The sequence below is a fragment of the Myodes glareolus genome, chromosome 3 (genome assembly GCF_982192425.1).
Source record: "Myodes glareolus chromosome 3, mMyoGla1.1, whole genome shotgun sequence".
Classification (NCBI taxonomy): domain Eukaryota; kingdom Metazoa; phylum Chordata; class Mammalia; order Rodentia; family Cricetidae; genus Myodes; species Myodes glareolus.
This window is the reverse complement of record NC_142028.1, coordinates 70902130-70928977: the sequence shown is the minus strand read 5'-3', so window position 1 is coordinate 70928977 and position 26848 is coordinate 70902130. Positions and strand designations below refer to the sequence as shown.

General features: G+C 44.2%; 2 protein-coding genes and 1 long non-coding RNA gene across 4 annotated transcripts in view; 1 reads left to right on the top strand and 2 right to left on the bottom strand.

Annotated features, from left to right (window-relative positions):
- The window catches only part of LOC148122683 (uncharacterized), a 411935-nt gene that overhangs the window by 137633 nt on the left and 247454 nt on the right, over positions 1-26848 (top strand). The window lies entirely within an intron of this gene.
- Positions 432-6252, bottom strand: Ndufs5 (NADH:ubiquinone oxidoreductase subunit S5). Of its 2 annotated transcripts, XM_087904630.1 has the most exons (4): positions 6228-6252; positions 6105-6187; positions 3713-3930; positions 432-636 (listed from the first exon to the last, which is right to left on the bottom strand). In XM_087904630.1, exons 3-4 carry the CDS (start codon positions 3926-3928, stop codon positions 532-534), a joined length of 321 nt encoding a protein of 106 aa, XP_087760756.1. In that variant the 5' UTR covers positions 3929-3930; positions 6105-6187; positions 6228-6252; the 3' UTR covers positions 432-531. The 2 variants fall into 2 exon arrangements, with proteins under 2 accessions (XP_087760756.1, XP_048290446.1); XM_048434489.3 differs by lacking the exon at positions 6228-6252 and having other exon boundaries at positions 6076-6193.
- On the bottom strand, positions 5932-26841 carry Akirin1 (akirin 1). Its single transcript, XM_087903893.1, has 6 exons — positions 26469-26841; positions 19898-20038; positions 16063-16197; positions 14645-14716; positions 6177-6368; positions 5932-6080 (listed from the first exon to the last, which is right to left on the bottom strand). Exons 1-6 carry the CDS (start codon positions 26683-26685, stop codon positions 5932-5934), a joined length of 906 nt encoding a protein of 301 aa, XP_087760019.1. The 5' UTR covers positions 26686-26841.

Below are 26848 nucleotides of genomic sequence, written 5' to 3'. Positions count from 1 at the left end.
CAAACACTACGATCAATAACTATTAGGGTTTAAATTAAGGTTACATGAGGATAGAATAAATTTGTGGTACAGGCATGGGAACATGCCATGTTGCTACTTCTCAAGAGGGACATTTGAACACAGGAATGCTTGCAGCCTTCCTCAAATAATATTCCTGTACCTCAGGTGTTTTTCTGAAGACAAACAACATGCTTGAACATTTAAATAACCTTGCACAGCTGGCCTGCGAAGCAGCCTTCACTGCTCAACTGCAAACTCCTAGCCCTATTATCACAGGCGGTGTGATGATAATGAGCCTCGTACAAACTGCACTCGAACACCTGGCTGCCCTGAGCCCCAGTTTCAGCTTCAGTTCTTCAGGCATTAATCAGGAGGGGACTTAGATAACCTTTCACCACTGCGAAGCACGGCCCAAGAGAAAACACAATAGGTAAGGTTGACTAATTCTTTATTTTATGTACTCGATGAAGCAGCTTTCATTACTTTCTTCCAGCGGCAAACAGCATCAAGAGCAGCGTCCGCCTGCTCTGCTCAGGGCCTGGGCTCCGCCTGGCCCGCATGGTGAGGCGGAGGGGTGTATTTCCCCTCTTTAACTAGCTTATCCCGCTGTCGTTTGATTTCACCCAGGCGCTTCATCTGTAAGGGTAAAAAAGGCATTAAGGTAAGGGGAAACGGGCCCCAGAAAACGAAGGCTTGAGAAAAAGCTAGACTGTAGTTTCACTGTTAAATTCAGGAATACTTTTATGCAAGAAGTCCAGTGAGATGGAGTCTCCTTCTGTCTTTGTTTTTAAAAATTTCTAGCTTTTTAAAAAGCATGGTGGCACATACCTTTAATCCCAGCACTCAGAAGGCCAAAGTAGAGGCACGAGGATTTCTGTGAGTTCCAGTCCAGTCTGGTCTACATAGCCAGGTTCCAGGGCAGTCAGAACTACACAGAGAAACCTTGTCTCAAAAAATAAAAACAAACCAAAATCCCAAAAAGATAAAATAAAATTTCTGTGCTGAGGTCTGAAGCCAAGGCTTTGACATGCTAGGTAAATGCTGCCCCACCCAGACTTGAAGTTTACCATTTTACAAGAATATTTTAATAATTATTTATGTGTATTTGTGTGTGTATGTGTACACATGAGCGTGTATACCCACAGAAGTGAGAACTGAGGGACAGGCAGTCGTAAGCTGCCTGACGTGGGTGCTGGTAATTCAATTTAATCCTCTGGAAGAGCAGCAAATACTCTTTACTCCGAGCCAACTCTCTAGCCTACTAAATTAAGCTTTAAAGAACTGAAAAACAGAGAAAAGGACTAGCTGGAAATTAATTCCCAACGTTTAATAAATTCCTATCTTTTTTTGATTTTTCAAGATAGGGTTTCTCTGTGTAACCCTGTCTTTGAACTTGCTCTGTAGACTAGACTGGCCTTGAACTCAGAGACTTGCCTGACTCTGCCTGACTGCCAGGATTAAAGGTGTGCACCACGATGACAGACTCAAGATTTCATATATATATATATATATACACGTGTGTGTGTGTGCATTATACATGTATAGCTATATATATATATTTGTAGATAGCCAGGGCTACACAGAAAAACTCTGTCTCAAAAATCAAAACAAAATAGTTTGTAAATGGTTCATTGTGGCTCCTGTCTATAATTCCAGCACTCAGGACGCTCTGGGAGAGGACACCTGGGCTACAGTAAGCCCCTGCCTCAAACACCACCATCAACAACTGTTGGGGTTTAAATTAAGGTTATATGAGGATAGAATGACTTTGTGACACAGGCATGAGAACACCCCATGTTATCATATATATAATCACAATACTATTAAGAGAGATATTTGTGAGCTAGCTCAGTGGGTAAAGGAGCTGATGTAAGCCTGAAGACCTAGTTCATCCCTGGGACCCACATGGTAGGAGAGAATCAACTTCACAAAGATGTCCTCTGACCTTCACCATGTACCTACCATGCAAATGCATTCACCCACACAATGAACACACATGCAGACACACAAATCAATACATTTGTACATCCTAATATGACTTAAAATATTTAAAGACAGCTGGGCATTAAGGATTATATGTGTTAATACCAGCACCTGCAAGGCTGAAGAACACAAAATAAATAAAAAAATAAGATAAAAAAATAATGACACTCCCTCATTCTTTCTAAATTTCTTTTTTTAAAAAATATTTATTTATTATGTATACAATATTCTGTCTGTGTGTAGGCCTGAAGTCCAGAAGAGGGCACCAGACCTCATTACAGATGGTTGTGAGCCACCATGTGGTTGCTGGGAATTGAACTCAGGACCTTTGGAAGAGCAGGCAATGCTCTTAACCGCTGAGCCATCTTTCCAGCCCCTCTAAATTTCTTTTTGTTTTCTTTTTTTCTTTCTTTTGAGCCATGCATGTCTCACTTTGTATCCCTGGTCAGCCTGGAACTTACAACGCAGTCATGAGATTAAAGACCTGTGCTACCACACAATTAAACTACTGAAATTTTTTGATCCAGGTAACTTGGCTGTAAATTTAAAAATCTAGATTGTCTCCCTGGACTAGGAGACAAAATAAAAACCTTCAGCCAGGGGTAGTGGTGCACACCTTTAATCCCAGTACTCTGCAGGCAGAGAAAGGCACATGAAAGTAGGAGGTTAGCCTGGTCTATATAGTGAGTTACATACCAGTCAGAGCTATACCATGAGACCCTGTTTCAAAAATAAGTAAGTTAGTAAATAAACAAGTGAATAATTTCTGCTTGGTATACCTGCAACATAAAAACAGACGAAATGATGGCCTACGCCAATGCTTTCTTCTCTAAGATCAGGGCCCACATGTTATGCAATTCATTTGCTAAGACCTTTCCCTCCCTGAACCTTTGGTCAAGTTTGCTTAATGCAGTCATTAATGAACGCCTCCATTTTCTTCAGCAATACATCCAGCTGGTTCCATCATGTTCCCTGTAATAGATCTACAGGGTTTGAGAGCGTCTCCAAGGAGGGCTCAAAGATGGTGGAAGTTCCACCCCAACTTTTTCTTTCTAAATCTAAAAAAATTATTTTATGTGTATGGGTGTTTTGCCTCCATATATGTTTTTGCACCACATGTGTGCCAGGTGCCAGCGGAGGCCACCTGGTGTCAGATCCACTAGAAATGTAATTATAGATAATTGTGAGTGGCCATGTGGGTGCTGAGACTGAAACCGAGGTCCTCTGGAAGAGCAGTCAGTGCTCTTAACCAAAGAGTCATGACCAATCTCTCCAGACCCAACGAAAACTTTTCAGGAACAACCAACTAAAGCCAGGGAGCTTTACAGACTACTGAAAAGATACGGCCTGAACACACAGGCAGTTCTAGTCACAGTCGAGGGCAGGCTGAGAAGAAGAAAAGAAGAGAAGAGAAGAAAACCAGGGAAGAACAGGCCCGCCTAAGATTCAGAGGCTCTTCATTTCCTGAGTGCAGGATGTTTCATGACAAAAGCTTTATCCGTCAATTACCTGTGAGCAAGCCATTGCCCAAAGACCAACTGAACACACTGCAGATGGCCCAAGGGACCAGAAATGTTCAGTGACAGAGCACCTTCCCAACATGTGCAAAGACCTGGATTCGATCCCCAGCATGACCAGAGAGAGAGAGAGAGGGAGAGAGAGAGAAAGAGAGAAAGGGGGGGGGGAGGAAAGGGAAGGCATTCAGTTCCCGTCACTGTTACCTACTGACCGTTTTATAACGAAGATAACATTCCTCGAAATCTTCATATTCTATCTTGCACTCCCTTTTAGCCCGGGTAGCGCCGATGCCATGTGCACACTCTATCCACTCTTTCTCAAAGGCATGGCATCGAGCGGGAATCTTGAAGGGCTGCTCAGTACTTTGGAATACGAAGTGGCGATCAAGGCTAATGCCCAGCTTTTTCTGCACATCAAAGAAAGGCATGACTACAAAAGATAAGAAAATAAGAGTGTAATAAAATGAGATGCTTCTGAGAAAAAACAAGACAGTTCATCTGTGAGGTCCTGGTCCCTAACTCTCTTCTCACCAAAGAGAGACTATCTGATCTCAGCCAGGCTGCCTTCAAGTCACTAGTGTAGTCGAGGGCCTTGACTTCCTCATCCTCCTGCCTCTACCTTCCAAGTGCAGGGATTACCAAACTTTTTTATTAGACAAGTTCTCCAAGTTGAATAATTAGGGGTTTTTCACAAAACTCATGGAAAACTGGAGTTTATATATATGTATGTATATGTGTATGTATGTATGTGTGTGTGTGTGTATATATATATATATATATAGTGAAAAAATTGTTTTGACTCAAGAAAACAACCAAAAAACAAAAACAAAACCCCAACAACCAAGACAACGAAAAACAAAAAGAAGTGTAAGCACACATGTCTTTACATTCTCCTATACACTCTTTCCATCCCAACCTAGATGACACTCTCTTCAATCTAGGGTGTCTCCTTTCACAGAAGTAGTCTGCCTTGGGCTGGGGAGAGGCTTAGTGGTTAAGAGTGCATGCTGTTCTAGCAGAGGACTCTGTTTGGTTCTCAGCAACCAAGTTGGGGGCAGTTCACATCCAACTGTAGCTCCAGCTTCAGGGGAATATGATGCCTCTGGCCTCACAGAGCAGCTACACTTACATGCCCATATTCACACATCCACACATAACTAAAAAATTAAACTAAAGCTGGGCGGTGGTGGCACATGTCTGTAATCCCAGCACTCGGGAGGCAGAGGCAGGTGGATCTCTGTGAGTCTGAGGCCAGCCTGGTCAACAAGAGCTAGTTCCAGGACAGCCTCCAAAGCAATAGAGAAATCCTTTCTCAAAAAACTCAAAAAGAAAAAAAAATCAAATTAAAAAAGTACTTTATCCATTTCTGTAACAAAATATTTGTATGTCTGTCTTACTGGATTTTGCTTTCAAGAGTAAAAACAGAACAAATGCTGGGAAACTGCTAAAAAGTAATTAAGTACAATTAAAAACAAACAGGAAATTTCAACAATTTACACATACAACCATAAAGAAATGGATAAATTTTGGTGCCCAGTAGAATACGACAGACGTGTAGGGCAGTGGTGGCACAGGCCCTTAATACTAGGAGGCAGAGTTCAAGAGCAGTCTTGTCTACAGAGCTCCAGGATTGACTACACAGCAAGAGAAACTCTGTCTCGAAAAAAACAAAAGAAAAAAATATAGCAGACATTGAGAAAAAATAAGCGGAAAATTTATAGTAATGTTGACATAGAGAGAACAAAATAATCCTAAATGACAAAACTGCAAAAGACTGGAAAGCAAGCACAGCACCCATCAATAGCATCCTGTAGGCACACTCTTAGTAGTGAACTGAGTTTATAAAGTTCCTTCCTATCCTTTCAATTATTTACTCAGCACGCTACAGGTAAAGCGGGAAACCAGCTAGAATTCACGGGAGGAATCCTCAGGAGATGAGAAAAAGTCTTCGAGATTCTGAGTCCCAGCACCCACATGACAATTTATCAATTTATAACTGCCTGTAACTCTAAGGGACACACATAGGTGCAGTGAGTTCCAATACGGCAATCACACACACACACACACACACACACACACACACGAGCATTGAGTTCCAATATGGCAATGACAATAGGAAGAGTTAGGGCATGTGTGGGGACAGAGGTTCTGGTGCGGCTGCTGAGCCGAGCGCACAGAACGAAAGCAGAGGGCTCGGGAGGATGAGGGCCGAAATCACTGGAGGACTCGGTTAAGAAACCGAGGGCAGTCTGGCGTGGTGGCTAACTCCAGCACTTTGGAGGCAGAGGCAGGCGGATCTGAGTTCGAGGCCAGCCTGGTCTACAGCGTGAGTTCCAGAACAGACAAGACTACACTCAGAACAAAAACAAAAAACAACAACAAAAAAAAAAAAAGAAAAAGAAGAAGAAGAAGAAAAATATGAAGCGGGACGTCAGGGCGGAAAGACCAAGGCAGGAGTTCGGCACAGGACGGAGATGACTTGGAGGGGTAGACCTGGGAAGAGGAAGGACATTCCCAGGGCCCGGGCCACCCACAGCGAAAGGGAGTTTGTCAAGGAGACATCTTTGCGAAGCACCTTGGCTGTACGGACACAGCAGCACCTACCGCACCACAGAAGTGCCCTTGTAGGCTCCCTGGGCGCAGATCACGACAGCCGGTTTCGGGAAAGCTACAGACGCCTGCCGTAAAGGACGCTCGCCGTGCGACGTTTACAGCGCGACGCCGCAAGCCGATCGCCGGCCGTGCCTCTGCGGGAGCCGTAGAAACTAAGCCGATCTGCGCCTGCGCACTCAGCGGCCCCGCCTCCAGATGCTGACTGCGGATTGACCTTTAGGCGACTGTACCCGTAGTGAGTTTTCGCTCTCAGCACTGTCCGAGGTTACACTTGGGAAAGATTATTACTTCTCTCACTCCAAGCACACGTAGTTGCTCTGCCTGTGGTCCGTGGCCCCAAAGCACGTGTGTAATTCCCTATTTCCTAAGCTCAGGATGCCTGTTTCCCTATTAGTAAACCTAACTGCCGGCTGGAGAGATAGCTCAGGGGTTAAGAGCACTTGTTGCTCTGGCAGAGGAAGCCGGAACACATGGCTGGCAGGGAACCCAACATGTTTTATTGACTTCGGCGACACCAGAAACATACACGTGATACAGAATGCAAACAGACAAAACATACACATAACAAAGTCAATCTTAAAAGAAAGTTAATAGCTACTAGCACGGAGGTGCACGCCTTTAGACCCCAGCACTTGAGAGGCAGAAGCAGGTGGATCTCTAGTTCCAGGCCGCCAGGGCTACAAATAGCTATAGAGCTGCTATAGAAACTGGTTTATATTGTGACATGGTGAAAAAAAGTTCTTTGGCTGGGCGGTGGTGACTCACCCCTTTAATTCCAGTTCTCTGGAGGGAGAGGCAGGCGGGTCTTTGAGTCTGTGACCAGTCTGGTCTACAGAGAGTTCCAGGACAGCCAGGAATACACAGAGAAACCCTGTCTGGGGGGAAAGCGGGTGGACAGACACACAAGAAGAAAAAGAAAAAAATTTCTTCGAAGTTATCAGAGGATATCTGCGTAAAAACAATCAGGAAGCTGAGACTGAAGGCTGCCTGTGAGTTCAAGGCCAGTTCAAGGCCAGCCTGGGCTACACAGCCAGATCCCATTCTCCCCCCAAAAAAAGTTTCTGTAGAAAATTCCCAAGGTCCACAATATTAATGTCAATCACTCCAACTTGCTCTAGCCCACCCCCTTCCATCAGCTAAATGCTCCACGTGAAAAGTTTCACCCCAATTCGTTTCCTGAGCACTCAGCGTGTGCCCAGCAAAATACTAGCTCATTATGGATAGCTGGTGTGAACCATGCTACCAAGTTCGAATAGCAAGGAACTGACGACCACGCTTTCAGACCAACTCCTTTTGTTTTCTCTTGCAATCCTAGGGCTAGAACCCAGGTCATTATATGCTAGCACATGCTCATGACTGAGCTACACTCCCCAGCCACTCTTTCTTTCTTTCTTCTTTCCTTTCTTTTCTTTTTTTTTTAAGAGAGGGTTTCCTGTTAACAGCTCTGGCTGTCCGGTCTACCTCTGCCTCCCAAATCCTGGGATTAATGGCAAGTACCTTTACTGCACGGCTCACCCTTGGTTTCTTATTTCTTGGTGGTAGCATCTTTTCAGTCCCTCAGGCAGGTAAAGGCAGAGTCCTTTCACAAGTTTTATTATCTACTTCCTGTCCCCAGTTCTTCAATCCATCTTCATGACCAGGCTTTCAACAGTACAGACTTTATTATATCTCTCCTCAGAAATACTATATGTAGCAATAGAGAAAAGGACAATCCCAGTGTTTCCTCAGCTAAATGGAACCCAATATTAAAAACTGACTGCATAGGAATGTGTTCAGTGGCAAATGATCCTTGGCCTCAGTTTGAGGAATGACAGTAGCAGTGGGAAATCTGACAAACTGGAGCCCTATATTAGTTGGGGGTGGGGGCAAAGCTTTCCAGATGTATAGCTCCATCTTATTGTTTTGAGAGAACTAAGGTATAAGATTTTGCCACATTTTCTTTCTTTTTTTCTTCCCTTTTTGGCTTTTTGAGACTGGGTTTCTCTGTATAACAGAGAACTTTTGGCTGTTCTGGAACTTGCTCTGTAGACCAGGCCGGCCTTGAACTCATAGAGATCTGCCCACCTCCGTCTGCCTCCTGAGTGCTGGGATTAAAGGCAAGTACCTTTACTGCACGGCTCACCAGCACCTGGCTCTTCAGACATTTTTAAACCCTTCATGAGGGCATTGTCAGCCCTATCAATGTCTGCTGTAGATCTAAGTGTGAATGGGTCCCTACTACTGGACAACAGGGTCCTCACAGGCAACATTGGCCTTTCCTTGAATGTAAAGGCTGAAAAAAAAAAACCCACAACTCCCAAACCAAGAAGGAACCATGTCTGAACCATTGTTGCTATGGTGCACAGGCTTCTGAAATTCTGTGCTTATATCCCGAAACAGAGACATGAACTTTTGGGTCCTCCATTCTGAGTCCCTACCCCTCCACAACTTCCTCAATGCTTCTTTAGGACTGCATAATGAGGCAAAGAACTTTATGCCCATCTTCATCTCGGCAGCATCAAGACTCCAAGGCTCTTGGAACTCAGGCCTAGGGCCCCAGCCCAATCCCTCTGAACAAAATTCAGTGACTGCCTGAGGACCAGGTGTCTGTGCTTCACTGGTGGGGCAAGGTACCCTGGGCATCCACTCCCACTACTATCTTGGGCCCATTCACATAGTGGAAATTCTAAGTGTCTTTACTGCTATACAAAGTATTAGTTTAAGAAGTCTGGCACTCTGGGCAGTGGTGGTGCATGCCTTTAATCCCAGCACTCAGGAGGCAGAGGCAGGCAGATCTCTGAGTTCAAGACCAACCTGGTGTACAAGAGCTAGATCTAGGACAGCCAAGGCTACACAGAGAAACCCTCTCGAACCGCCCCCACCCCAAAAAAGAAGCCTGGAACAAGAGGAGGCCATGATACTGGAAATTCTCAGGCTGGTAATTGAGCTGCAGGACAGAAACCAGACTGTGTGAATTCCATTTGGAGATGAAGGAAGAAGTACAAACCATGAATTCCTAAAGCCAAGTGAGCAAAGAGTCAGGCTCAAGATGCCAGACATAAGTCCCTTCTGCAAGCGTTGCGGCTCGGATGGGAAGGTGTCCTGTCAGGTGGGAGCCAAGGAATATCACAGTCACCCTAAGTGTAGCAGCTTACAGCTCTGCTCTGGGGAAAGGTTTCCCCAGTGCTAGCGCAACTACTCTAGGAAAAACTTCCCCAGTCTTAAAGCTAGGCTCTGTTCTAGCAAAACTGTCTCGTCCCACAACAAACCTCACTCAAGGGATTTACTGAGGAGGGTGGCTCCTCGAGGGTGAGAAGCAGCAGGAAACTGAAGAGTACAATCCAGTGGGGGGGTGGGCTTTCCAGGACGGCTTGGGGCTGATGGGTTTCAGTAGCCTGATTCTGGGGCAAGCTTAGGGATTCATAAGATTTCAAGCCATGGCCCTGGGAGTCAAGCTAGGGTCAGGTTGGTTTTCCTTGGCCTCTTTTACCTTACACCCTTGAGTTCTTGGGAGTCAGAGTGGTTTTCTGTGAATGAGGCCATTCTAGTCTATATAGTGAATCCCAGGACAGCCAGAACTATATAGGAAGGCTGTGTGGAAAAAACAAAAAGAATCCCCTTGAGCTAGGAATGTGACTTGGTTGGTAAGAGTGCTAGATTCCAACCCCAGATCCACATATACAACTAGGTATTGTGAGGATGCAAACCTGTTACCTTAGCACTTGAGAGGTAGAGGAAGGAGGATAAACTCAAGATAACCCTCAGCCTCAGGGAGAAGACAGCCTGGACTATATAATACCATCTCAATCCAAATTGCCTCATAGCTTGATGTATGGCGTTGCCGCCTGGCTCACCAAATGAGGGTTCTAAAGTGGCATGGTAGGGCTGGAGAGATGGCTCAGAGGTTAAGAGCACTGCCTGCTCTTCCAAAGGTCCTGAGTTCAATTCCCAGCAACCACATGGTGGCTCACAACCATTTGTAATGAGGTCTGGTGCCCTCTTCTGGCCTTCAGGCATACATGCAGACAGAATATTGTATACGTAATAAATAAATAAATATTTGAAAAAAAAAATAAAGTGGCATGGTAAAGCAAACCAGAGTCTACTACACCTGCCATCCAGCCTCATCATAGATTAACACACTACAGTCTGGTTTCATAGACCACAATAGGTGTTACTGAGTCGGCATCCTAAGAGCAGACCCCACTTGCAGGCCACTGCCTGGGCTGAGGGGCCTTCCCTAGCAAACACTGTTCTTTCCTAGAGGCACACAAGACCTAACTAAGTAGGGAACCATATTATCCTTCTGTCCACTAGACTGACAGCCGAGAGAAGGCTTGAATCATCTGACCTGGGAGTTGAGGTCGGAATATAGAGGTGTACTTCAGCTAGCCCCTCATCAGGAGACAAGAGATAAAGGGCCATAGTGATACAGCTCAACGTAGTAGTGGAAGTCACGAAGCAAATGCATTACAGAATGCTATAAAAGCATAAAATGAAGGGGTATGAAGTACTGTGTGTGCAGTACACCTCAGAAGCCCTTACAATCTAGTTTAGCCATCCAGTTACTACCATTACCATCTCACTGACGTTGTTTTAAATCTTGTGTGTGAATACACACATTCAGGTGTGCACACACATTGGGGCATGAGGATGTCGACTGCTTCATGCTCCTAACCCAAGCTGTCTTTCCAGCTCATTTTCTTTTCTGTGTGTAGCTCTGGCTATCCTGGAACTCATCCCATAAAGCAGGCTGGCCTCTAACTTAGATTCACCTGCCTCTGTCTACCAAGTGCTGGGAGTAAAGGTGTGTGCTACTACTGCCAGGCCCCTTTTTGAGAGCTTTAAACAACCCTTGACTGGCCTTGAACTACCATCTTGACCTTTGTACTTCTCAAACATTGGTACCTTGGTGCAAGCCCAGTGTATGTAAACCATTTCATTAAAAATAATCCCGGAGGCTGGATTGTCTGTCGTTTCTAATTATGTCTATGTGTAGGCGAATGTGCATGTTGTATGGGTACCCGAGGTCAGAGGCATCAGATCCCCTGGAACTGTAGTTACATGTGATTGTGAGTTACCTAGAGTGGATTGTAGGAACCAGAATCAGACCTGGGTCCTCTGCTAGCGCAGTGCATGCTCAACCAGAGTCACCTGTAGCCCCTCATCACTGTCAGAAAGGCTCTCACACAGCACAAGCTTCCAACTTACCATGTAGCTAAGGGCCTTAACCTTCTCAGTTCCGCATCCTAAGTGATGTAATACAGACACAGCCACATGCGTGCTTTCAAGTTGTACTAGAGACCAAATCTAGGTTTTTGTGCATGCTGAACAAACACTACCAACTGAGCTGCACCCCCAATCTACTCTAACCGACTCTTGGATCACCTGGCACTCTTCTTCCTCTGAGGCACACAGGGTCATTATTATAGCGACAGAGAAATAGCTCAGTGGTAGTGATCTTGCCCAGCATTTGTGAAGCACTAGGTCCAACCCCAGTACTGTCAAAAAGGCAAAACTTATCAAACAGTACGAGTCACCACACCTAGCTGAGTAACTTAAGAAGCTCCCAGGACAGTTTTTTTCTGAAATTACACATTCCAATGCATCCTTGTAGTTTTTGTAGGTTTTATTCTTAAGTTAGGATTTCCGTAAGACAATGGAATTTCCCTACCCGGGAAATACGATTAAGTTCTATCCCTAGAAGTTAAAAAAAAATTTTTTTTTTACATACACACAAATGCTTGCACGCACACACACATATACACACAGGGTCTCATGAACTGGCCTTTAATGCTATGTAGCCAAGGATGACCTTCAACTTCAAAGACCCACAGGCTTCCAGGTCTCCTGTGTGTAGCTTTAATGCCCTTAAGGCCAACCACAGTGGTATCATACTCAGTGGTCCCAATGGGTAAGCTAAGAGCAGCCTGCAGGCCCTGCTAGCAGTTGAGAGGGTGGCATGACTGTTCTCATGAAAGTACCTGGCTGACGCTTAGTAAAGGAGCACAGCGCACTGGTGTCTAACGGGCCTTGGGTGAGCAGTCTTTGAGACTTGGCACCCTCACAGGTCTTTAGCCACGCCATCAAAAACATTACTAAGGCTCCTCTTCAAGGAACAAGTAACTGCCCTAAAGAAAGAAGAGATGAAACAAGCTGTCCTTTATGTGAGCCAATCATTCTTTAATTATAAAACAGCGAAGGTGGGTTCTAGGCGTCTATAAATCTCAACAGGTTGGTGAACTATGGAAATGGTTATAGCAGCCTTAGAATTATCTGAGTACACATTATCACAGTACCAAGAAGGCAAGGTAAACAAATAGCTTAAGGATTTTATTTGTTTGCAACTAAGCTTGTTAACACTATATAATGAAAATGTACAAAGAATAATGTTGCAGTTTTTGGTTAGATTTAAGTCAAAGACATTCATTAATAAGGAATCTTCAAATGTGAATACCCCAGAAATGTCCGTAAGCTATCAGATCTCAACAACTGTCTCTGAATATCACCTTACTTTGGAAGGTATTGGCAAACATTTGAATTAAAACTCAAGAGTTTCCCAAAATAAAGCCGTAATTAATAAAACTATTCTATATTCAAACTACAACAATTTTAATAAAACTTTCCTTTCCAAAACAACAGTAAAGGAAACAAGGCATTTTGTATAATGTGGTCCTGAACAAGTCACAGTAAAAATAAATGTATACTTAACTCCCACCTCCTCAAAACAGAGGCTGCTTTCTGCTCACAGCCTCGGGACCAAGGCAAAGAACAGCCAAAAAGCGACTTTAGGCAGGGGGTTGCCAAAACCAAGTTCTAACAGTTGAACACGGACACCTTAGGGGAGTTTGGGGGAACCTGGACAAAAGATCCAGATTCTTTGTTGAAACCGATGAGAAGGTGAAGTGGCTCCTCCCCAGTAGCAGTGCTGCAAGGCCTGGCCCAGCCCTGCACTCCCCTGTGTTATGCTCCGAGCACACCCTGATGTTCCGCTCCAGGGGAGAACTTTTCCCTGTAGAAGTTCAGTGTCCAGGGAGCAGGGAGCTCCTTGACTGTATGAATGAGGTGAGCTCAGACTCCACAGGGTATTTTAAGGCTTGGAGTCAAAGTAGTTTTCCAGCACAGCTAGGCAGAGTCCATATGTTGATGGCCTGTCTCCAGTTTGTTCTAATTTCTCACCATGTATTTGCAGATTTAGGACTGTAGACCTTCCCTACAGCATCATAATCATGTCTAATGTCCATCCTAACTTATGATTCAAATTCTGTGCCTGGAAACAGTCCCTGTATTTAACGATAATACCTACACATAAAACAATCCACTGTTACAACTTATATGGTCACCAAACATTAATGATCTTCTGTAGACCAAAAAAAATGTTTCTAACCATAATTGTCGTGCATCAAATTCACAGCCAGAATCCCCAAGATCAAAAAATTTTTGCACAATACAAATAATAACTTAAAACACACAGACACGCACACACACACACTCTCACACACTTCTCACAGAGCTGTGCTTGGGGAAACTCCACGTGTTGTGTGCCACTGAAGGCATTCTTTGCTAAACTGCTGCTCCAGGTACTTTTGTTTGGAAAACCTATCACAGTAGGGCACAGCTGTGTAGTGGATGAGCAGAAAAGAAAGATATGCTGTGGCAACCAGAAAGTTTTAAGGTCTTTCAAGTTGTATAAAATGGACCTGCAGAAACATTTAAGTGTTCTCAGGATGCAAAGTTGGAGCTGAAATGTGATATCAAACCAGTTGCAAAAAGTGTACAGCAGCCATCTCTTGAGGTCACACCTGGTACCCAGATAGGCAAGAAGGCTTCAGGATACATCTGCAATTTAGGGTTAAAAGACAAACAGAAAGAACAATGAAGATGCAGTCATCATGCTTTTAAACACACACTAGCAGTAAACGATCAAACAGTGCTTGAGCTACCACTTAAAAGGCAGAATTTAAGAAATTTGTCAAGTATTTCAAATATTTAGAATTAAGAAATTTTGATCACTCCCTGAACTTCCATAAACTAACCGGAGCCACCTTTTTGGAGAAAAGACATAAAGAGACTGGTGTTGGAGACAAATGGCCACAGGTGGCAATTGTGGCTGAAATGTGAGTCCATCTGTAAGTATTGTCCTTACCAATACAGTGGGGTCAATAGTGAAAGTCCCACCTCATAGGATACTGCGAGGATTATGTAAAATTAGGATTTCGTGGCTTGATATTGTTCTGAACACCAAAGTATTCTTAGTCACTTCACTTTATAAGGTTTTTCAAACCGTTTATTTTTCAGAGTTATTTATTTTATGCATGAGTATTTTGCCTGCATATATGCTTGTGCACCATGTATGTGCCAGGTGCCCTCGGAGATCAGGAGGCATCAGATCTGGAGCTGAAGTTAAAGGTGTTTGTGAGCCACTATGTGGGTACTGAGTCTGGGGCCTCTGCAAGAGCAACAACCCAGGGCCTTCTGCTCTCGGGACACAAAATACTCCCAAGCAAAATCTTAGAACTTGGAAATTTTAAAGAAAAACTTGGTAAACTTACAGCTTGTTGGCCTTGTCCCATATCGCCGCATGATCTGATCATGTGTGAATTTCACAAAAGATTCATACTGTTCTGTGAAGATATAGTAAAGAGTATATACTTATCCTAGAAACGCATCCCTAAGCCCCCAGGCAATTTAGGAAGCAGGATGGAATCTGTTTTCCCTGTTTGCATTCTCTACTCAAACATTCTCTTCTCTCTCCCGTAATTCCACCTACTACTACCCACGGTCTCTAAGAACAAAGATAGTAAATTTTAAGCCCTCAAGTCCTTTTTTTTTAAATCACAAAATGAAAGCATGAATGAGTGGGATTATAGTGTGGTCAGTAACAGAGGGCTTGTCTAAACAAATGGTTGAGGTGGATCCCCAACTAAGAAAACAAAGAAAAAAAGTAAGCTGAAAATGGTGGCTCATCCTTGGAAGCCCATTTCTTGAGGGAGTTCTTGATTTGAGGATAGCCTGGTCCACATAGTAAGTTACAGATTTATTTCTATTTTATTTTGTTTTTTCAAGTGTTTCTCTGTCTAGCTGTCCTGGAACATGCTCTAAGACCAGGCTGGCCTTGAATTCAGAGAGATCTGCCAGGTTCTGCCTCACGACATATTTATTTTTATTATTAATTTCCCCCCCCCCCCAAGACAGGGTTTCTCTGTGTTGCTTTGGAGCCTGTCCTGGAACTAGTTCTTGTAGACCAGGCTGGTCTCGAACTCAGAGATCTGCCTGCCTCTGCCTCCTGAGTGCTGGGATTAAAGGTGCGCGCCACCACCGCCCAGCTCTTTAATATTTTTTGTATGCATGTGTTGGTATGTGCATTTGAGTGCTAGTGCCCTTGGAGTCTAGACAGTGTTGGATCAGCCAGAGCTGGAGTTATAGGTGGTCTCGAGCCACCCGACATGGGTACTGGGAACTGAACTCAGGTCCTCTGGGAGGGCAGGAAGTACTCTAATTGCTGAGTCACATCAGCCCCATTACTATGCTTGATCACACAAGGCTCTACTTGTCTTTACTAATAACGACCTTTTTTCCAGCCTCAGCTGACCTATACTTGCTTTTTTTCTGTCATACCTCCCAAAGAACACTTAACTTCTGTAACAACAATGTGACTCCAATGCAGAAATTTTGAACATGCTGGTGACACTGCACTGAAAAATTCTGACACCTGTTAGGAAGTCAGCACCCTAAGTCAACCACCTGTTTGCCAGCTGGCGGCCTACTCAATGCCTATAGTTCCAGAAAATTCTTACATATAGAGTTTGGCTCATCTGTTTTTAGAAATGTAAATGAGTTCTCCCATGATGTGTAAGTAGCACCTGTGCCCCCAAAGAGCAGCTGCAGCGCTCACAACCCCATAAGCTCTCTTGCACGAAGCCCTCTTTTCTGAGTTACATCAACGGCAGCAGTCCACACCTTAGCCTACCTGCAAGTTTGGTGCTGAGGATGTGCTCATACTCCTCCCGAACTTTATCTTCATAGTCTTTTAGGAGGCGCTCACATATTATCCCCACTTGTCGAAGGGTAAAGGTGGGCTGGTCCTTCTTCATCCAGGAAGAACCTGGCAAAAACATAAACATAAGCCGGGTGCAGTGGCAAATGCCTATAATCTCAGCTACTCTAGATGCAAAAAGTATGGAGTTTGAGGCGCAAGTGGGAAAGACCCTCAAAAATCAAAGACTGATTGATGTAGGGCACTTGCCTAATTCAAGACTTGAACCAAACCTCAAGTATTCCCTATCCCCCAAAAAGACAAATCTTTACACAACAGATTCCTGTTCTATGGTTCGGAATTAACAACCTTCACAGAAACACTCACGATACACAAAGACTAGGCTAGCCTGGCTGTTGAGGGAGCCCTAGGAATCTTGCCCATCTCCACCTCTAAGTGCTAAGATTACAAATGTGTGCTGTCATACTAGATTTTTTTATTTTATTTTTAATTTTTTAAAAATATTTATTTACTTATTATGTATACAATATTCTGTCTGCAGACCAGAAGAGGGCACCAGACCTCATTACAGATAGTTGTGAGCCACTATGTGGTTGCCGGGAGTTGAACTCAGGACCTTTGGAAGAACAGGCAATGCTCTTAACCGCTGAGCCATCTCTCCAGCCCCCCACACTAGATTTTTTTAAAATGTGCATTCTGAGGACTGGCTCTCCAACATGCCCTGTATAGATGGAGCTATTTCCCTGGTCTGTGCTCTAGAAGCAAAACTAAGGATAAACTGAGAAGCAGGGGAACAGATATGTGCCCTGTGCTAGCTGAGTCCTAATAATCTGGGTTCATACCCCATAAAGGACCAGAACCAAAAGCTTAAAGCTGAAGCTTCCAATTTTTTTTTTTTGGTTTTTCGAGACAGGGTTTCTCTGTGGCTTTGGAGCCTGTCCTGGCACTAGCTCCTGTAGATCAGGCTGGCCTTGAACTCACAGAGATCCGCCTGCCTCTGCCTCCAGTCTTGATTAGGAAAAATACATTTAGAACACAAGGTCATCAGAAATCACTCAGAGGTGTCCAACCTTCTCACACACTGGGACACACAACACTGTCATCTACAAAATTCATGCCTGAGAACTAACCGTATAATCAAGATATAAAGAAAGCTAAAAAAAAAAAGTTTTCAAGGTTTTTTTTTTAAAAAATATAGTCCTGGCTGGCCCGTAACTCACGGAGATCTACCTGTCTCTGCCTCTGAGTGCTGGAATTAAAAGCATTCAACACTACACTCCGCCACTCACAATGTCTAAAGTTCATGACTTTGTATTAGACTTCATTCACAGCTACCCTGGGGGTACATGTGCCCCACTCCCGTGGACATCAGATTAGAAAAGTCTGTAAAACAGACACCAAAAATACACTTTCTGATAATGATTCTGTAGCAGGGCAGGGCCAGGGCATCTTTTACTTTTAGGATCCGCAAGTAATTTTGTAAGCTACAGGGAGTCTGAAGCTCAGGACCAGCAGACCTGCTTATAATATAAAACAAGTACTGACCTTAATCTCCTACGACTCCCTTTTTGGAAATGGTCTCAAGAAGTCCAGGCTGTCCTTCAAATTGTTAGTACCCCCAAATAACCTTTAACTTCTGATCCTTCTGCCTCTGCCTCTCCAAATACTGGGGCTACAGTTTTATTTGGTGCTGGGGATCCCACTCAGGGCTTCATCAGCATGCGAGCAAGCACTCCACCAACCGGGCCAGTCATTACACCTTTATTAACTCGTGCTCCTTTTGTGACTAATCAGACTCCTATAAACTCAGCACTTCCAAGGTGGAGGCAGCAGGATAAGGAACTGGGGTCAAGGTCATTCTCTGCTACCTAATAATGAATCTCTTACCTATAGGCTTCTTTTTCTGTTTTGTTGCTTTACCAGCAGAGACTGTGGAAATCAAAACTGTAATTTTCAGCTTCTTGGGGGCTAAGATTTCAGATGTGAACATGTTTTATCAAACAAGCTCACTCAAAACACTCAGCAAAAATGGAAGGGATAAGATTATAGCAAGCTTCTACTTTCGAAGTGAGGCCAAAAGAAGGCAGCAAAAGCTTGATTCTGGAGCAACCGATTCCACAGGACTTCCTGCCTGCTGAAGGTAGAACAGCCTTATAAATCAACATAAAGACCAAGCTCTAGCCCAGGCCTCAGATGTCAGTCTAGAATCTGTTTCTACATTCCTGTCAGTATTTAAGCTACTTATCACCTTGAAACAAATCTTTTGTGGCTTTTTCCTCTTAAACTAAACAAAGTATTTTTTTTTTTTTTTTATCTACAAATGAGACAGGACTGAAACATCTAGCCACTCACCATTTCTCTACTTACATTGTTTTCTACTATGTTAACATTGTATTTCTGGCCTGGAGGTGGTGACACACTCCTTTAATCCCAGCACTAGGGAGGCAGAGGCAGAGGCAGGCAGATCCTTTGAGTTTGAGAACAACCTAATCTACAGATTGAGTTCAAGGATAGCCAGGGATACACAGAGAGACTGTATTGAAATCCCACTAAGTGAAGGAGACAATGTCAAATCCTGAGATTTTAGAGCACTGCCCCGGCAAACCACATGTCAAGGTTACAAAACAGGACTGTCCAACAGAACTTTCTAAAACAAATTTCCCACAGTTGCTCGCCCAATATAGTGCCACATACGGCTTCTATTTATGTGCCTAAAATACGATTAATGCACATGAGCACCGGATTTTTAGCTTTGCTGGGTGTGATAGCTCAAGTGTGTAGTCAGCAATCAAGAAGACCTCCACAAATTGGAGGACAGCTTGGTCTTTATACTGAGTTCCAGCCTAGACAGGGCTACATATTGAGACATTGTCTCAACAACAAAATGAGGGACAAGGCATGGTGATACACAGCTTTAATCCCAGCACCCAGGACACAAAGGATCCCTGGGAGTTCCAGGCCAGCCAGGATGACATGGTAATACCCTATCTAAAAACAACTTGCCCAGGGGCTGGAAAGATGGCTCAGTGGTTAAGAAAGGACCCAGGTTCAATCCCTAGCACCTACACAGAAGTTCACAATTGTCTGTAACTCCAGTTTTAGGGAATATGACACCTCCATATACATGTAGATACCTGCAGGCAAAATACCAGTGCACATAAAATAAAAACAAATCACCAAAACAAACAAACAAACTTGCCCAAACCAAAAACAAAACTTCAAAGCAAACATTTAAGAAAAAAAATTAGTAAGTTTAAATAAGAAATAACTTGGCTCCATTTTATGGTTTGAATCTAGAACATCCCCCATAACTCCATGTTTTAAGGGCTTGTTCCCCAGCTTGTTGCATTATTTTGAAGATTGTGGTGTCTTAAAAGATGAGGCCCAGCAGGTACAAATAGGTCACTAGGACAGGCCTTTGAAGTTTATGTTTCTGCATCTGGTTCCATGTCACCCCCATTTCCTGGTCTGTACCATATGAAGAAAAGCCAAAAGCTCAATGCATGAATCAAGTCACTTCCCCATGTCTCTGCTGCCATGAAGAACAATGCCATCTGAAATCATAACCTTCCTGCCTAATTTGTCAGGTTGTCACAATACTGAGAAAGTCACACAGCACAGGTGGCTAAAGGACACACTGCTGCTAAGAGGGGCAAACTGTTTTGAGACAGAGTGTTGCTATAGATCACAAGCTGGTTTCAAACGCACCATCCTGGTCTTAGCCTCTTAAATGCCAAGGTTATAGATGTGCATCGCAAAACTAAGCTCACAAATTCTGAAACAGATTTTCAACACCAAATATGCTTACCTGGAGAACTTGGTGCGGTGAGTGCTGAGGAGGGAGGCTGGCTTTCTGAAGTACAGGCTTCACTCTGACTGAGAACAACCTCTAAATGTCTCCACCTCTGATAACGGCTGTATTCTTGCTTTATGTTCTGAAAAATTTGTTCTATAAAAGAAAAAAAAAACACAAAAACTTGAACATTCATTTGTGGTCATTTCTTCAAACGTCCCACCCTTAAAAACTTTGAGAAGATAGGCAAGAAAGGTCTTTATTATTTTATTCTAGAAGATGTTGGGGTTCAAACCGAGTATTTTCTACATTAGCCCTGCACTCTCCCAATGAGATACATTCCAGCCCAAAGAAGATATTCTGACTAAATATTTCCTTTGTCATACAGGTTATACATAGTCTCTTCCTCATCTCCATGTTATTAACAGGTAAATGTTTATACATGCCAGTCCTAGAGCTCAAGACTCAATGTTCTTATTCTGACTACTTATGGAGCTGGTAAGATGGCTCAGTGCATAAAGTGTCTGATGTGCAAGTTTGTTGCCCCGCGTTCAGTTCCCTGACAGAAAACTGTAAGGAGACAACCAGCCCTACAATTGTTCTCTGACCACCACACAAATGTCATGCAGATAACATAACACATTTAAAATTTTTTTTTAAGACAGGGTTTTTCCGTGTAGCTTTGGAGCAAATTTTAAAACATTTTAAATGCCTAGAATAAGGGCTGGAGAGATGGCTCAATAGTTAAGAGCCCTGACTGTTCCTCTGGAGGACCTGGATTTGATTCCCAGCACCCATATGGGGCTCCTAACAGTCTTTAACTCCAGTTCCAGGAATTTAAGTACTCTTCTGGCCTCTACAGCACCAGGCATGCAAGTGGCGCACAGTCAAACATGAAGGAAAATACTCATATACATAAAATAAAGATAAACTTCAAAAAAATTGAATTCCTAAAATAATAGCTATTTTGGTTAAGCCTCCCAATCAATTTCCTTAATTTTTTTCGCGTGGTAAACAAGCAAGTCAGACCTGAATTTTGCTGTATTCGCCGCTACAATTTAAAGTAAAATAAGTCATGTTATTATTTTTACTTTGTTTTGTTTTTGGAAAGGGTCTCCTGCAGAGCCTAGGCTGGCCTTGATCCTGCTGGAGCTGAGGCAACCGCGTGACTCTCCCTGCTGTTCCCCTTCTCTATTCTCCAAGCACTGGGATTAAAGGTGTGCCACCATTATCTGCTCTTTGAGAAATGGTTTCAAACTGTAGTCCACCTTAGTCTTAAATTTAAAGCAATCTTCTTATCTTAGTTCAGTTAAGTTTTACATTTCCACAAAACACAGTATAAGGTGAGTCTCTTATCGTGAAAGGTTTTTTAACAGTTAAATTTTTGCAAAAACCATTAAGTGCAACAGTAAGAACAAAAGAAGACAGGGGAGAAGCTCAGGGCTACTGCTTGGGATTTTCATGGCTCATTAACAGTGTTTCTAAAGGCCAGGCAGCGCTGGTGGCGCACACCTGTAATCCCAGCGCTGGGGGGGGGGGGGGGGAGGATTTCCGTAAATTCAAGGTCATCCTGATCTACAAGAGTGAATTCCAGAACAAGTAGGGCTACACAGAGATACCCTGTCTCAAAAACAAACAAACAAAAAAACAACCACACAACAACAAAAACCCACACAGAATTAAAAATAAAAATAAATTCTTTAAAAAAAAAAGTCTGAGCTGGGTGTGGTGGCAAGCCCATGCCTGTGAGTAACCCCAGCAGCACTTGGAAGGAGGTAGGCAGCAGAACCAGGAATCCAAAGTCATCCTCGAGTACACAAAGAGTTTGAGAACAGCCTGAGCTGGGTTGGTAGCCCAAGCCCATAATCTCAGTGATTGGGAAATAGTAACCGGGAGGAGCACTGTTAGGTCAAGGTCAGTTTGGGCTGAGTGAGACCCTGTCTCAAAACAAACAAATGTTCTCAAGCCAGTCATGAACCCAAAACATTTCTGAGCTGGGCCTGGTGATGCCAACCTGTAATCTCAGCTTCTCTGGGGGCCAAGGAAAGAGTACCCCAAGATCAAGGCTTCATTGGAGAATATAGTAAGGGGAAGAAGACCAGTCCAAGCACCTCAGTAAGACTATCTTAAAAAGTAAAATGAGGGCCGAGGATACAGCTCAGTGGTAGAGCACTGGCTTCACATGCAATCTATGTTCAATTTCCAGCACTGGAAAAATAAAGAAAGGTGATATAATAGACAATGTTTGCTAGGACTCATGATTATTTTGAGTTAGTCATCACAAACTGAATCTGCCAATATGCAGGAAACACCAATTAGCAACCATAAAACTATATTCTTGGAGACAAGAGTCCAGAAGGATGTGGGTTTCAAGTTTTATATATAGTGGCATAATACTAAATTCCTTCTCCAGATACTATAAAGCCCATATAACAAAAGCAGAGACTGCATCCATGGCGACCAAAGCCGTGATTCCAGTACAGGGAGGAGGGGGATGGAGGCAGGAAGATCACTGTCATTCTGAGGCCATTCTGGCCTATATAACAAATTCCAGACCAGTCTAAAGACCAGAAATTATAGTCTTCAACTCAAATTGTTCCGGTGTATAGTTTGCTTTAACCAGATTTTTCAGCGGTGGGAGGTGTTGATAATAACACTTTGCCATGGCAATTTTAGGAAGTCATTTCAAATCTTTATTCTAGTTGTTCAATGTAAATGGAAAATGCCTATCTGAACAAGTAATGAGAACCAAAATCACAGAATGAATAATGGTGCTGATGAAGGTATGTCCAGAAATTGCACATCTAGGTAAACTAACTCTGCCTAAATGCTAGAACAAACATAGTAATGTTTTTCTTTAGCAAAAGCATGAAATCCAGCCTCCAGATTCTTGAATACAGAGAGGCTTTTTAAAAAGTCCTGCTCCTCAAGTGCATACCTGCCAGAGTCATTCAGTGCAAGGATGTGAGTGAGCAACTGCTATGAAACAAGAAAGGACAAGCATGAGGGCAGAGGGGCGCTGGTGCACAGCAGGGTGCACAGTGCAAACACACAACTTCAAGGCTAGCGGTATCCGCTACCCAGTCCAGGATGCCAACTACAATCTACGCAAGAACATGGTGTGACTTTCTTCTGAAGACCTCCTAAAACAGGAAACAGCATTTATTTAAAAAAATGCAAATTTCTTTGTAACAGTTATGCTTTCAATCCTCAATTCTATTATTTAGCTTTTAGCTTCCCAGTTATTTATCAGGCTAAATTCCTCCCCAAAATTCTACAGTGTTTCTGGGCTACTACAAGCCACAACTAATGCTTTGCAAGACTCAGCCCTCCTCGTATGAGCACGGTGGAGCACAACTTGAGTCCCAGCATCCAGCCAACCAGGGTTACCTAGAGAAACTTTGTCTTAACCCCCCAACCCACAAAAAAACTCAGTCCCAAGGAGTCTGTAATCCCACTCAGTATAGTGGGATTCTGTTCTTCCATGGCAGGAAGAACCGAAGTTCAAACTCACCCTTGGCTACACAATGTTAACAAGCAGGGTGTTAGTCCAATAAAGCCAAATTGATTCAAAATCAAGACATGCCTGAAACCCAGAGCTCAAGAGGCTGAGTTCAGTCATCCTTAGTTATCTACTGAATTCAAGACCAGCCTATGCTACATGCTCCCCCCACCCCCAAACTCCCAAAATGAGGAAAAAGAGAAGGAAAATGCAAAAATCAGACTGTTACATTCATTTCCCCCTTAGATGATATCACTGTTTTCTGGAGTTCTGTGGCAGGGTCTGGATAAGATCTGGGTAGCTTGAAACTCATTATATAGACTAGGTTGGCCCTGAGTCTGTAGTAATCCTGTTTTTGCTTCTGAGATTACATTATGTGCTGAGATTACAGTATGGAGTGCCAAATCTTATTCTATTTGTTGAGCAACTGACAACATCTCTCCTATTTATCTTTGAGTCCAGAAGGCATTTTTTACTTAAGATAAAAAGCGTTAAATAGGGGGCTGGAGAGATGGCTCAGTGGTTAAATGCATGGGGCTGTTCTTCTAGGGGACCTGAGTTCAATTCCCAGCACCCTCGTGGCAGCTCACAACTGTTCATAACTCCAGTTCCAGGTATCTGATACTGTCAGACCAATGCACATAAAATAAAGTTAAATACATTTTAAAAAGCATTAAATAATGTATTAATGCTTCATATTTCTTTCATGACTGACAGAACCAAAATCCAATAAGCACTAAGAAATATGAGGGTGGGGTGTGTTTAATAAATTAAATACTTGCAGGGCAGTGGTGGCACACACCTTTAATCCCAGCACTTGGGAGGCAGAGGCAGGCGGATTTCTATGAGTTTGAGGCCAGCCTGGTCTACAAGAGTTAGTTCCAGGACAGACTCCAAAGCCACAGAGAAACCCTGTCTCAACAAAACAAAAAACAATAAATAAATAAATAACTTGCAAAGCATAACAGAGTTCTAGGCATTTAGTTTCCCCAGGACATGACGGAAATTCTGGGTTCCAAACTTACCACCTCCAACAACAAAAAGAGGCCTCATTGTAGAACTCTGTCATATTTTTTTGGAGGGGGGTTCTTTATGTAACAACCCTGGATGTCCTGGAACTCTGTAGACCAGGCTGGCCTTGAACTCACAGAGAGATCCACCTTCCTCTGCCTCCAATGCCAGGATTCAATGTGTGCACCACCACCTCCAGGCAAACTCTGTCATATTCAATTTTCTGAATACATTTAACAATGGTCATTAAACAGCTAAGGTCATCTGAACCACAACACAATTGTACAGAAAATTAAGTATTGAAAAAACAAAACTTCTGGGACTGGAGAGATGGCTCAGTGGTTAAGAGCACTGGCTGCTCTTCAGAGGACTCAGCTTCAATTCCCAACACCCACATGGCAGCTCATACCTGCCTGTAACTTCAGTTCTAGGGGACCTGACACCCTCACACAGACATACACGCAAGTAAAACACCAATGCACATAAAATAAATCTTAAAAAGAAAAAAGGAAATAAAAACTTTTATGTAAATAGACTTCCATTCCTTTTGAACTGGGGTCTTCCTACACTGCCCTGGCTACTGTGGGATTTCTAGGCTCAAGCAATCTGTCTCAGCCCTCCCTTCCCCTGCTTTTGGGGCCCTTCATAAAAAACAAAAAACAAGCAAACAAAAAATAAACCACTTCCAGCGTTCAGTCATTCTGTGTGTAAGGTTATATATAACATTGAGTCATCAGGACATTTAAATTGAAAAGATTCCATCATGGGTCAGACTAGGTAATGGAGGGGAGACTCTATTTAGAAATTATTGGGATCAGCCATAATGGGTTTCAAGTCTGTGAGTCCAGCACTTGTGAGGCTGAGGCAGGAGGACTGCTGAGCTCAAGACAGGCCTGGGCAGCACTGTGGATTCTAGGCCAAGCTAGAGAGTGAGACACTGTCACAAATCAGCAAAGGAAGTGACTATTGAGATTAACAAACTCAAGGGTAAAGATACAGCAAAGTGGCTCTAGGGGAAAGGGCAGAGACACCGTTTAAAGATTCTAGGCTTAAGAAGGGATCACAAGTACAGAGACAAAGCTGGAGAGGTCTGCTGGTGGCAGCAAACATCTCCGAGTGGACATGCAGAAGGAGGAAATGAAAACTAAAGGCACTAGCGACTGAAAAGGTGAGAAAAATTTAAAAGGATTACAGGTTTTGCTAACGCTTAGAATAATTAAGCAATACAAAGAAACGACCGGACCAAATCCCCTTTTGAGGGCTCATTTCTGGGATCCCTTTGAAATTGCTGAATATAAATGCTGAGGCACTTTCCCTCCTCCTGCTGCAATACGATAGGTATCTGGACCGTCACATGAGTCCTTCCTTTTTGCCTTAGCCAAAATGAAGTCAAGTCACCGTATTAGACATCTGTATTTCTGATTCAAAATCTCTGTATCCTGAAGGATTCTCAAACACTAGCCCACCAGCTACCCACTCCCAGCCATACAGGAGACAAGACAATAGCCATACAATAAAACATGGCCAGTCGCTCGAAGAAATAGAGTGAAATCATATTCCACGGCTGCTGGGTGGCTCCTGGTCTCTAAAGACTTCTAGAAATCAAGTCTCCCTACAAGCTCCAGCCCGGTGCGACGCCGCACACACTCACGCCCCCTCCTCTCTAATTGGTCTCCCGCCCCACTCAAGGCAGGGTTCGTGAGCAGAATCCAATTTTCCATGGCCCACTGGATCTGCCTGGAGGTTTTGTACAGCGGAGGCAGGAGGGGCTTCAGGGACACCAAACGCCTTCGGCGACCTGGGGGTATCCCCACCTTATCTTGGTGCCCACCCCTCCAGGCTTTCCAGCCCTAGGAAACCCCGAAAACCGATACAGCGGGGCCATTGCCCTTTCCGGATGTCTCTTGTCCCCGGAAGCAACCGAGCCCAGCAGCACCCCAGTTCCTTTTTCTCCCATGGCCGAGGTGAGGTGCAGAGGTGATTTCGGCCGGCATCCGCGACCCCCGCCCCTTCCCCACCCCCCCACGCCCTGGCCTGGCTTCCTGCCAAGTCCGCAGCAGCAGCGCAGGTTACCCGGAGTTGGAAGGCGACGCTCGCTGCCGGGCAGGGCAGGCTGCTGGAGACTCGTCGGCGGCATCTGCGTCTGAAGCGGTGGCGGCTCGGCGTCCGGGGGCCGGAGGCCCGGAGTGGGGCCGGGCAGAGGGGCACAGCGTCGCCGCTTCGGGGAACCGGGGCTCAGCAGCGCCGCCTCGAACTCCATGGGCCGCTTCAATGTCGCCCCGCACGCCATCCCGCGGAGGGGCCAAGGACCAGACGCAGACGCAGCAACAACGGCGGCCAGGACCCAACTCCTGAGCTACGGGTCCCAAGCCAAGCCGGCTCCAATGGCGCCTCCGGCACCCGGCAGCCGCATTGGCCCCGCCTCCTGTGACGTCACGGGCGCGCGCCACCGC